The following is a 13,751-nucleotide window of genomic DNA, read 5'->3' as shown; positions in this document are numbered from 1 at the left end:
AATAATCCAGTTCTGGATTTTCTTTCAGGAATATTTTTATTAAATTGTGTCCGCTGCTCAAGTTACCAATACAAATAAAGGAATACAAGTAATTAATTTTAACTGTTTTGTGGTTCTAACGACTGCTAGAATATGCAAGATTAGCCCTGATTGACCAGTTAAAGGAAAACAATGGGATATTAAATCCAATTGCTCTATCTGCTGTTTCCTTAAGTCCCCCTTATGTGCTACAGGCAAAAAAAAAATAACTGCAGCTTTAAAATAAACTGATCTAAACAGTTTTAAACCTGAGCTTCCTAAATCTCCATACTATTTGAGCTTCCGTTTTCAAACGGAAAATAAAAATGTCTACTTGGCTGTTAAATAATGATGTCACATCTGCCACAGCTCCTCAAGTCGATTCCTGGAGGTTTCCACCCCCAAAGTGACGTAAACTCTGCCTTATTTCCATGCTGCATTGAACCTCCTGTGATCCTCCCACATTGTGATGTCATTGCAGCCTTGGCCAGCCCACTATTACCCTAATAAAACGGAGTAGCTGCTGTGTGGAACTTCTTTTCTGGTGAGGTGAATGCTATCGGCTCCATTTTGTGTGAAGGACTTGCTGGAAGCTGGGATTGCCTGTCTTTTCTCGAGCGTTGGAAGACTTCAGTTAGTAAGGTAAGTTATAAATGTAATTTTACATGTCCATGTGTCCCTAGCAATGATATTTGTCGTTATAGTCGACTTAATGCTTAGAAGTGTGGCACACTTTGTTTAATTTGTAGTATTGCCAATTTTTTAGTTTATTATTTCTGTACTTTTGATGTTTTTAATATTTGTGTGCTCCGGTTGTTTTTTTGTGTAATTGGCATCCTTATTCTCGAGTCGGAAGCTAGGGGCAGGCTAAAATTAATATTTTATTTGTTATTTGTATTTGTTGTTGTTTGTATTTGTAAGTTGTACGCTGAAACCCACGTTGTCCTAAAGTGCATGAATGGGACAGTATTTGTTGGTTGCTTTGTTCGATCGGCGCATGTTTTGCAAATTTACTGTGAAGGGCTGTCTATGTAGATTGGTCACTAGTGAGGAAGTTTGTTTATTTTTTTCGTTTTTTTTTTTTTTCCTGGTTAATGGTAGAGTTTGCGTGTTTTGTTTAGTTTTTCCTGGTTAATGGTCGTCACAGCACAACTCCGGTTAACAGCCTCTTGTGTTTATTTTTATTTATTTATCCTGACATAATGTAAACAGAAAAGCCATCGGGCAAAAATGTGAACAGTAACATCTTAGCAAGACGCTTCAGATTAATTAAAAAGCTGCTTTGGAGAAAACTTATGCAAAATAAATTGAAACGAGGCCAACTCCAAGAAGTGGAAAATACTCCGGACATTGGAATTCTGCTGGGAAAATGTATAGACACAGCATAATTCGCGCAAAATGAATATGTGGCAAACATTTTGTGCCATATTAATTTATTTTTACTTCGTTGACCAGCTTAATTTACTGGTCCGAGGAGCATGTTCAGTCACAACCAGAATGCAAATATACAGAAATACAGTAGGAATTATGAGTTGCTTGATTACACACGTGAGACACATCGTTTGAAAAGTAGTTCTTGGCGGATTTAATGGTAGATTTGTCTGGATCTGTTCTCATTTTGCTTTAAAATGTGCATTTTGTGAAGTTTGTGACTCCGTGATAAAACACAGTGAACAGTCACCAAATGCTATCAAGCATTATAGTTTGATTTTTTTTCTTTGAATAAAATGCATGCTACTACAAATTTTTGCAGGGCAACTTTCTGAAGATTAATATTTGAAAGATATCTTTAAATTAGACATTTTGTCTCTCTTATTTCAGCTTTGCCCTGCTCTCTGACTAAAGCTTCCAAATAACTGTGCTGGTCCGTATGCCAGCTACACACCCATGCAAGGCAACATATTTCCTCAGGTTGTTTATGTCCAGATAGCCCTTGCCTGTTTTGACATATGGGATTACCACCCTTTCAGATGCAGGACTGCCACACCTGGAACCAGTACAAAGTGTTGTTTTTTATTTTATTTTGCCAAAATAAAAGTTCACCTTTGCAGAATTTCAGTTGTTTCTACTTCACATCATATTAAAATATTTCAAACATAAACCTTGTTTTGTATAACTGCTAATGAAAAGAAAATATATTTTTTTGTTCTGTAAACTGAAGACATTTGTCAGTTTGCTATGTTCATGTTTTTCACAGAACAGAATTGCCCAATATATATAGTCCTACATTAAGAGGAATAGGTGGTAACCCTGTTGTAAAATCAACAGATAACAGCTTTTCAGTTTCTGCCCTGACAGCAATGGGCTTTACGGGTGTGTCCTTGGCAACTAACTGCTTGCATAGCATAGTCTGACACGGGTAGAGATGTTGCTAATATAGGGCACACATTTGGCATTTTTAACAAATGCAAATAATACATTTTAAAACAGTGGTGATTATCTTTTGTTGTTCAGCAAGTGTTATCTGCATAACAGGTAATAAAGTTTAACAATTTTGAAGGCTAATCTTACACTGGTGTGGACTATCTATTTTTCACTGTTACTGAACATATACAGTAGTAAGATTTGTTCTTAAGACTCTACTGATCTTATTAGTATTGTGGTTAGCTACACGAGTTTTTGTTAGTGTTTCTCTTTTTATGCCCTGGAAGTTCTTAGTCATTACTCTTAAGATAGTTGTATATATAGACAGAGAAGAAGTATACGACCATCATTAAAATTACTACATCATATTTTTCTTGCATTAAAATTTGCATAGATTTCAACGTACTTTATAAATGACTTGCTAATCTGTGTAATGCTTATGCTTAGCTGTAAACATTTGTGCGTAACTACTAGAGCAATTCTTTAACTGTATTTCTGTATGTTTGGAGAATTTCTCATCAGGACTCTGCTAAACATAGTTTATGCTTAGATGAACTCTCCTGGTAAACAAACATTAAATGATTAAAACATGTAATGTTTCAGCAGTAGAAATGCAGTGTTTACAGTAGTTCAGTTTTTAGTTACGAGTACTAGCTCTAACTACTACACCAGCAGTGGGTTTGTAAGTTCATCCATTCAGTAAGTTGTTGTTCAGGGATTTCATTAGTTGTGCATTTTTTAACAAGAAGACTGAGATTTGCTTCAGATTACTATTTGAGATTTTAACTGGATCTAAAGTGAACTATTACAAAGGTCTACATATTGCAGTATTTTGTAATATTCTTGTGAATCTCTACATAACAACTATGCTCAGGCTTACTTCATCTTCTCTGGCATTACCGCCTAATATCACTTCACTGGGGGGGGGGTCACTCTCCAAGAGAGGAATATCTACCGGTATGTAACCATCTTGTGTCTGTACAGAAGGGGTAAGAATGACGTATTCTTTGTCCATCCTAAATAACTGGTTTTGATTTTGCACTAATTTTCTTTTCCCAGGCTGACACCACTTGCAGAATGTTCAGTATATGCACCAACAACCTCATAATGGCTACTGAGCACCACTTTGTATCTAATTTTTTTAGGTCTTTTCCCTAATGACCATCAGATACTACTTTCCTTTTGGTTTATTTGTCTCTATTTCCTTTGGAAATCAAGAGCTGTCCACCATCCATGAGGGGTTAATTTTTTTTCACTGCTCCAATTAGCACCCCTTCCCCACCGACCTAAGAGCATAGGCTGTTTTGCATTATGTTGGACCCACGTGGATGCATGTTTCCTGTTGCAGGTCCTACCACTGTGTACTTCCAGATGGGCTTAGGCCAAACACAGTCAGGAATTTGCTCTTCTCCACATGACACTTTTGCAGTGGGATTCTACCACCTAGAACAGGTAAACTGATATTGGACACTCCCTGCTATTTCTCCTCAAACAACTGGTCTAGTGCCTAAGTTGCTAATCAAACATGCCTCATTTGGCTGTAATCATGGTAAAATCCTCTTGGTTGCAGAGATAGTTTTGGTTCACTAATCTACCATGTAGGAACACCGTCACCTTTCAGGGTAGACAGAAGTATGTGCTCCCATGGGTAGTTTGCTGGTGTCACTGCAGATTGCTGTTGTAATCCTTGTAGATATATTGCAAAATGACATCAGCAACTGGTTATTTTTCTTCTTTCCTTCTTTTTCTTTTGGCTGTTCCCGTTAGGGGTCGCTATAGCGGATCGTCTGTTTCCATTTCTTCCTGTCCTCTACATCTTGCTCTGTCACACCAACCACCAGCATGTCCTCTCTCACCATATCCATAAACCTTATATTAGGCCTTCCTCCTTTCCTCTTACCTGGCAGCTTCATCCTTAACATCTTTTTCCCAATATATTCTGCATCCCTCCTCAACACATGTCCAAACCAACGTAATCTTGCCTCTCTGGCTTTGTCTCCAAACCGTCCAACCTGGGCTGACCCTCAAATATACTTATTCCTAATCCTGTCCACCCTCGTCACACCCAGTGCAAATCTTAATATCTTTAACTCTGCCAGATCCAGCTGTGACTCCTGCCTTTTTGTCAATGCCACTCTCTCCAACTCATCTAACATAGCTGGTCTCACTACCCTCTTGTAGACCTTCCCTTTCACTCTTACTGGTACTTGTCTGTCACAAATCACTCCTGACACTCTTCTCCACCCACTCCATCCTGCCTACTCTCTTCTTTACCTCTCTTCCACACTCACCATTACTCTGAACTGTTGATCCCAAGTATTTAAACTCATCCACCTTCGCCAGCTCTACTCCCTTCATCCTCACTATTCCTCTATCCTCCCTTTCATTCACACACATATATTCTGTCTTAGTCCTGCTGACCTTCATTCCTCTCCTCTCTGGAGCATATCTCCACCTCTCCAGGGTCTCCTCAGCCTGCTCCCTACTCTCACTACAGATCACAATGTCATCTGCAAACATCATATTACACATCATATTGTGTGTGTGTGTGTGTGTGTGTGTGTGTGTGTGTGTGTGTGTGTGTGTGTGTGTGTGAGAGACTGCAACCAAGGGGGCTAGTGTGTGTGTGTGTGTGTGTGACTGCAACCAAGGGGGCTAGTGTGTGTGTGTGTGTGTGTGTGTGTGTGTGTGACTGCAACCAAGGGGGCTAGTGTGTGTGTGTGTGTGTGTGTGTGTGTGTGTGTGTGTGTGTGTGTGTGTGTGTGTGTGTGTGTGTGTGACTGCAACCAATTTTTTTTTAATTGTGAATGTTTTCATTTAAAGTCAAATGTCGTAAAATGTCTGTTTCCAGATAGAAATCAGTACTGTTAAAGAAACGAAAGTTACAGAATATTTAACAATACAAGAAATGTTATCAGCTAAGTGCAGTCATACCTATACTTCATACTGTAAGTTTATGATCACAGATAGCACAAGTTTGTGTATTTTAATTTTATAACTGGGATGGATCACTGGTATTTTTAGACCGTTTACGTATTTAGTCCGGGCGCTTGGTTAAAATGTTCCGAATATAGAACTGAAAAGATAATATACAGTATGATAGCAAAATAATAAGAACGTTATAGCTAGTATAGAGTACAAATTCGACCTTAAAACAAATTTTAGAGATTGAGTAGAGAGAGGTGAAGATATAGAATTACCGGTAGGAAGAATAAAGAGTAAGAGATAATTCATGTTTATTTAAAGTGGGTCAGGTGTCCAAACACCGATGTAAGTGTGTGACTAGGAGGTGAAATGAGAGTGGTAGAATTAGATAAGTGCATTTGTTGTGTAACAGGTGCTTGTTAATTTTACTTACACGAAAACATGGAAACAAATAAATTAGCAAAAAAAAATTGTGATGCTTTTTTCATTGAGTTGTTTGTGAAATCAAGGTGGGCTTGTATGCTAAGTACATGGGCAGAGAAATCTGCAATGTGTCCGTTTTTAGTGAAAGCCATTTTGAAATATTGTGAAGTTTTATTAAATGATTATTTATCATCTCAGTATTATTCAGTACCTAGTATTGTGTATAATATTGGTAATTTGTATTTAGACATTTAGTAATTAAACAATGTACTAGATGTGATGGTGTGCTGAAATGTGCCTTGTACTGTATTTTTAAGTGTTGCACAAACATGGTATCACTTCCATTGTTCCGAATGCTGAGTCACCATTTTGGCTGTACTTTGTGCAATTATGGCCTTGTGTTTCAAGTGGTCATTTAAAAAGGATAACAATTTAACCAAAAGTAGTGGATTTGAAGACTGCAGTGAATGCCTGTTAAGTCAATGAAGTCACGGCAACTTAAGGGAAAAAGTGGCAGATCTGATGCAATTTTTGAGAGACAAATAATGCATTCTGGGATGCTTGAGGCAGAGTAAACAGTCTGAATTTTTTCAATATGCCAGACCCCATGTGGTCAGAGTCAGAAATTGCATCCAAAAATATCTAAAAAGCTCAAAATAGTCTCAGAGTGCTGTTAAAATGTAGGAAACATCAAACCATGATGAAATAAATATGTTTTTTGAGTCTGAGGGCGCGGTTGTCCTTTAAGGCGCGGGGGTTGAAGCCTGCACAAATGTTGCAATCCACACTAAGGTGGGACACACACACACACACACACACACACACACACACACACACACACACACAGAGTGTGGCCATCTGCTGGGGAGAGCTTATGGCCACACTCTGTGCAGCACTTAAAGACAAGCTTTTCAGCCATACTAAGAAGACAGAAAGCCTTGAAAAAGACAGGCAAATACTTTCTTAAAATCACACATACACTGAGGAGGGGGCACCACTGAACAAACTACTCTAACTTTTTATCTAACAACACTAACGCAAAGCCAAAGTGATGGGAGGGGAGAAGGGGTACCTATGCTAACCTAATCTGGCGAAAAAAGTGAAAGTTTTTACTCACAGAAAGTTAAATAACCCACTGCTAGCTGGAGCACAGAAGACACGATGTATAAGCAAATCGCGGCAAACGAGATCTGGGGATGGAAGGCAGTGGAGGTGTATTATGGGTAAGAGGAGGAGTCTGGAGCTCTGAGCTGATGCTAGTAATAGTTGCCGGCTCAGATCCGATATGGATCCATATCCCACAGGTTGAAGACCAAATGAAGTAAACTACTTCAGATCATGAGTTAGCAACTCCATTAAGTACTCTCTTCAACCACAGCCTGAGTACTGGTTTTATCCCTGCAGAATGGAAAACAGCAACCATCACCCCCCCCCTTCATAATGGGGATACAGCAACAGACCCTGGGAATTACAGACCCATAAGCTTTATCAGCCTTATCTGTCAGGCCATGGAAGGAATCACCATAGACCTTGATCTGACACGGTTTATTTTTGTCAAAGGCGGGCCATGTCCATTAAACCTGGTGGACTTCTTCAAAAACATCACCACAGCCACAGATGAAGGCAAATCTGTGCATACAGCCTATCTTGACTTAGCCAAGGCCTTTGACACAATCCCAGATTAGGGCATCATTGATTTTCCCAGTTGAATATCAATCCTTATGTCATTAGGTGGGTTGCTAACTGGCTTACTGACAGATCACACTCAAAGTTGGGGACATTACTTTAACCATCAGACCTGTCACCAGTGGGGTTCCACAGTGGTCAGTGCTGGGCCTCCTATTGTTTGGAATATACTTCTCTGAAGTTCAAGCCAAAACAGAGGGGGCTGTAGCCAGGTTTGCTAATGACTGCAAATAAGGTGCAATCACTGAATCCCCAAACTATGTCAATATACTTCAAGAGGGACTTACACAAACCAATGATTGGTGCCAAAGCCATGGACTCAAACTCGGTGCTAAAAAATGCAATATCTTCTTCGGTAAAAACGATACCCCTGCAAACCATTATATAAATACTAATACCCTAAGTAACAACTCAGTAGTGAGACACTTGGGAATGAAAGTTGACTGTAGCCTAAACATTCACCACATGTCTACTGCGGTAAGGAATGCATTCTATATCACACACCTCATTAGCAAAGGCACTGCCTCAAGAGCAAAATAAGTCATAAATCCCCTGTACTCGACCATCATCAGAATAATCGAGTACAATGCTCCCTTTGCTATATACCTTACTGGGCATCTGCAGCAACTTGAGAGACCTCATTGATTTCTAACCAAGAAAATTCAGGGTCTCCAGCACGTCATACACTGACAGATTGAAGTTACTGTCACTGTACTCAGTAGCATACAAACTACTTAGAGGAAACTTGTGTCTGGCCTACAGAGTAATCTCAAATCCAAACCTAATAGAAATGCACATCCGCAAGTCAAATGGGACAAGGGTCACCCACTCCAGGTAAATTTAACCTTGCCTGCGACATAAATAGGATGTGCTGGACAGACAGATATATCCCTCAGAGGTTGCTACTCCTCTGGAATAGTGTACCACTTCAAATCAAACAGAGCCTCTTTATGACCCTGTTTAAACATAGCCTGGATGACTGGATGGGAAACCACAAATTCTTGCAGGGGATTTCTCCTATGAGCCTCCCAGAAATAGGTAGTCATTGCTAACCAAGATCTAGAGTTTTGGCAAGATCCTTTACATTGGGTTTCTCTAGTATTATATTGGGTACACACAGCTAGGTTTATAAAGACCTTCGGGTCAATAGCCCAGTAACCATCTATGAACCTATAACACACTAATTTGTTAATCTACAATATCACACAATATTAAGGAAACTAGGACAGGTTTCTCCAGTATTACATTGGGTACACACAGCTAGGTTTATAAAGACCTTCGGATCAACAGACCAGTAACCATCTATGAACCTATAATACAGTAATTTGTTAATTTACAATATCACACAATATTAAAGGAAACTAGGATATATGAGAATTTTTACAAAGTAGATTATGACAGCACTGTGAGAAGTTTAAAGTTTGGAGACTGGAATAATATACTAGGGAGATCATTACCTGAGGAACCTTGGAACATATTCAAAGAATCAACACATGATTCAATAAATAAGTCCGGACCTACAAGGAAATAGAAAAATGTTAAAAATAAACCAGTCTGGTAGAAAAAACATACCTAGACTATTTCTTTTGCAAATAATAAATAAATAAATAAAGATGGAAAACTTGCAGTAAGTATAAAACTCAATATAACAAGTTGTGCATTAGAGAAAACAACTTGCAAAAGAGAGGATAAATAAATGAAGTTATGTACTCACCTTAACAATGCATCTGTGTTGTCCATTTTCAGTCTTCCTCAACTGACTGGTCTCTGATCCTACCTCAGATCCAGCTCCGCCACATTTCCTTAGACTCTTGGATCTGGCTCTCAAGCTCCTCCCTGTACCCTTAATTCTCCCAGAACTCTATAATAACTCGGATTGAGTTTGCTATCCTAAAAGCGTAAAGACTAAGTACAGGCTAATAAAGAAAGGAGCTCAAACCTTGAACAGTGGCTCCTTGTTCACTATCAGGTCAGTTGCATTGTAAAAGGAGAAGGGGGGCAGTTGAGGAAGAATGAAAACGGACAACACATATGCACAGTTATGGTGAGTACATAACTTTTATATCTGATGTTGTCATTTTCATTCATTCCTCAACTGATGAGACAGAGACCCCAGCTACATGAATTTAGGTAGCCCTCATGGAAGGATGTTCTGGAGTACCACAGAACCAAAAGCAGCACTGTTCCTGGAAATAAAATCCAACTAGTAATGAGCAATAAAAGTATGAGCAATGGACAAAGTGGCTGCAGCACAAATGTCATCAATTGACCTCCGGACCAAAAAGCAGATGAAGTAGCCAAGGATCTACTGGAGTGAACTTCTGAAGTCTGGGAAAAGATGACCTCGTTGGCTGCAAACAAATATGTAATGTTAATCACTTTGGGAAAATTAGTTTCAAACGTTACCTTAGCAATCTGTTGGAGGCAAAGGAGACAAACAACTGATCTGTTTTTCTAAAATCCTTTGTCCTATGGAGATAAAAATGGAGCTTGTCTGTTCACGTCTAAGAGATGAAGCATCGATTGTCCTTTGTTAGACAAACTGGGGAAAAAAACAAGCCAGTCGATGATTTGACTGATGTTTGCCTCCAAGGCTACTTTGGGTGGAAAGGAAGGATTAGTACGTAATGCGACACAGCAAGATCCACATCTGAAGCGTAGAAGCGTCAGATGAAATCTGACATATTACAGGGCTCTGGGGGAATTATGGTAAAGGGAGGAGCTCAAGAGTTAGCTCTAAAAGTCTAAGTAAATGCAGCCCAGACAAATTCAAGGTCAAATGCTGGAGGGACAGATTCATAACCCAGAGGCTCCCTTCACTCTGGAATAAAATCCCAGTCCAGGTTAGGCAGAGTCCCACATTGACTCTCTTCAAGAGGAATCTTGATGAGTGGATGGGAGATCGTAGGTTTACCCCGGCTATCACTTCTGTGTCACTGTTAGACAGAGGCACAGTATACACTTGTCTCTGGACAGACCGATGGGAGAGTAGTCTCCATTTTCTCTTGTACACCTTTCTTGTAGAATCCTTCTGAGATGATATGAGGATGCGTTTCACTGGAAATTAAAAATCTGGACTGTTGAGCCATCTTTGGAAGTAGAGAAACCATGTGGTCAATTTGAGGGTCTGAATGCCTGGGTGAGTTATTCCTGATGGGTGACAGAGAAGATAATGATTTCAATTTTGTCGAGGCCAGAATGGAGCAATGAGAATTATTCTGCACTTCTGGCAAGATGCTTTCTGTAGAAATTTGTGAATTAGAGGAGGATGAAAAGCATACAGAAGCCCATGGGGCCAATTGTGGACTAGAGAGTATCTTTCAGTGACTTCTCCTCTTAAGGAATTAGGGCAAAGTACCTGCTGCAGTTGGAGCTGAGAAAGGAAGCAAAGAAACTGCAGCATGGTTGGCCCCATTGATGGGAGATTATTTTTACCACCACATGGTTGCAAGACCACTCATGAGGGAGTAAAGAGGGACCTGCTCAATTTGTCTTCTAACACGCTGGACTTCCCCAGGATATGCATTACCAAAAGAAACCAGCCAGAATGGAGACTACCCTCTGGCAGACTCTCATCACCTCTCTAAATAGGGGATAGGACTTGATCCCCCCCCCACTAGTTGATGTACCAGACTACCAACCTATTGTCTGTTTGGATGCCAATCGCCCCCAAGGTAGAGCATCTTGAAATGCCTGCAAAGTTAACAAGACTGCTCTCATTTCCAGGACACTGATGTGAAGACTGGCCTCTGTCTTGAACCAAGTGACCTGGACTGTCCCTCCCAAGTAATGCCACCCCCACTCCAATTGGGAGACATATGTAGTTACTTTGGCAGTGTATGGTAGAAGGATAAAAAGGGCAGACTTGAAAAACTTCTCTTGTGGTGACCCAGCAGGTGATGTGTTCTTTGCAAATCCTCATAATTCACATGGAGCAGAAAAGGTGTGCCATCTGTTAGACCAATGCACTGCAAGCGTCCATTGTAGTACCTGTGATGACATGGGTAAATGTCAGCATAGCCAGCTGGAGTTCTGTAAAGAATGATATGTCCTTTGAATATCAAGCTGATTTATACAAGAGGCTTGTGTTACAAATGTATTAGAACTGTATGCCATTTGTATATCAAACTGATTTGTACAAATGCTTGTGCTTTAAATGTATTTGTGAACTTTGCCTGTGTTGATTGTGTTAAAATGCATCAACAGTGCACCCTGCTGAAATGAAAAGAAATGTACATGTATTATTGCAACTGAATTAAATGCACCAGCCAGCTTACTTTAAGAAAAAATAGGGAAATGAAAAATGAGCTGTTTAATCACTAAAATGGCACCTCACAGTGCTGAATAGGACCAGAGACGCTAGGTCTGGAAAAAAAAAGCCTTTGTTTGTCAGCTCAGGAAAAATAAATGAGGGGAAAGCCCCAGGCACTGCCATAAACATTTAGATGTGTACTGTAGCAGTCTATGCTAAATTCCTCTCTCACCTTCAAAGGGGAATACTGTGAGAACTTAAGAGTCAAGTGACCAGATGAGGTCATTCTGCCAGCCCTCTTGGAAGTTAAATTTTTAGACATTACAAAGAGAAATCTCAGAGAGTACTGAGTACACTGGGGGCCTGACTAGAAAGACTGCGCACATATTTCATCTTGCCTTACCCAACTAAATTATTAGGGAACACTAAATTCTGTTAGATTCAGCAGGAATACAGTGAAGCTTAGTTTCGAGAGTTTTTTTCTTTATTTGTACGAGTCTTTGAAATCTGTAAATATATTCATGTTCTTTTATTATTTATTCCTCTTCTTTAGGCTTTTCCCATAAGGGGTCACCACAGAGGAACAGTTGTCCGCAGATGATTGGCAGTGGAGTTTTACGGTGTTGAGCTACCAGCCTGGCACCCTACCTTCCACAAAACACACACAAAACACACACAAAACACACACAAAACACACACAAAACACACACAAAACACACACAAAACACACACAAAACACACACAAAACACACACAAAACACACACAAAACACACACAAAACACACCCTAGGGTGAATTTAGAGTGTCCAATCCACCTGCAGCATATCTTTGAAATGTGGGAGGAAACCAGAGCACCCAGAGGAATCCCAAAGAACTGCAGGAAGGACAAGCAGACTCCACACAGAAGGCTCCTCAGCTGAGAATTGAACAAGAGAACCTCTTGCTGTGAAGCAGCAACGCTAACCGCTGCGCCACCATGGCCGCCCACATTTATTATTAAATATATTTAAAACGTTTATTGTGGTTGGTCCAAGTAAAAAGTATCTAACCTTGGAGAGTATTTACATTTACTTGGTGTCACTGTGTGGGTCACTCCAGAAGACCTAGATGTCTTGGTCAACTACTATAATTTGTATTAATATTAACTTCATTCAGCATAACTGGATAATCTTTTAATAGCCTTACAGTAACTGACTGGTGGCAGTGAATCTACCTTATAGTCTGGCCAAAGTTGGTAGAGCAGGTAAACTGGGTCAGCCTCTCCCAGGTGTGTGTGTGTGTGCGCGTACACGTGTGTCAGCTACTTGGGGCAGGGACATGAAGCACTGGCTTCACAGAGAATTTGCTGGAAGACTTGGCTTGGACACTAGGCAGAGGACCTAACCCTACAGTTGGTACCAGTGAGGAGTCTTACTGGAGACCTGGAGGGAGACAGATATAGAGACAGCCAGACACCGGGCCAGGTGTGTTCCCTGTGTGCTCTTAAGGGAACGTGAAGCAGGAAGGCCTGCATATGGAAATACTGAGTGTATCCATTTGTATTACAAGTGCACGTCTCTCTCCAGTGTCAGTGGTGCAGACTCAGGCTCTTAACTACTGGCCCAGTGTGGGGATGTCGCATTCTGGTTGGCAGTGGTGGCCATCACATACTTGTAGCAGTGATGAGCACCACAGTCCTCTCATGTAATATCTTGTTAGGAGTACTAGCGTTATGGAAGCTGCCACAGATCCCAGAAGTTGTAAAATCAACCTTGCTGGTGGAGAAAAAAAAGAGATGATGTGAGAGGATTTACTCTGTAAAGTATTTATTCTTGAGTGAGGTAGCCTTGGGATTTGGGTCACTGTGTTCAGACAAGCACCAATGAATTTCAGAATGTGAGAAGGGGAGTTTGATGGCTGTCCAGATTTGCAGAGGTGGGGATAAGCACCCTCAGAATGCCTCCACAGCGCAGTGTTCGGAAACCCTTCTGCAGCACTGGTAGAGTTTTAGAGAAAAGGCCTCTAAAATCCTGATTTTGTGGGCCTTCTCTGCCAACGGGCATCTATTATTGGAGCCACTCCCACCATAGGGGAGCTGCTCCTA

General features: G+C 40.4%; 1 protein-coding gene across 4 annotated transcripts in view; it reads right to left on the bottom strand.

The window, feature by feature from the left end:
* Positions 1 to 13,751, bottom strand: part of VIRMA (vir like m6A methyltransferase associated) — a 1,734,630-nt gene that overhangs the window by 1,243,935 nt on the left and 476,944 nt on the right. For 3 of the 4 annotated variants that reach the window (XM_044066546.1, XM_044066545.1, XM_044066548.1), the window contains exon 6: positions 8,874 to 8,933. The exons of the other annotated variant lie outside the window; for it this stretch is intronic. In XM_044066546.1, the coding sequence (XP_043922481.1) occupies positions 8,874 to 8,933 (60 nt within the window). The remainder of the gene's footprint in view (positions 1 to 8,873; positions 8,934 to 13,751) is intronic. 4 annotated transcript variants of the gene reach the window in all.

The sequence above is a fragment of the Protopterus annectens genome, chromosome 3.part1 (genome assembly GCF_019279795.1).
Source record: "Protopterus annectens isolate FY-2018-M chromosome 3.part1, PAN1.0, whole genome shotgun sequence".
Lineage (NCBI taxonomy): Eukaryota > Metazoa > Chordata > Ceratodontiformes > Protopteridae > Protopterus > Protopterus annectens.
Note: the sequence above shows the minus strand (reverse complement) of the source record. Positions and strands in the feature narration are given on the sequence as shown.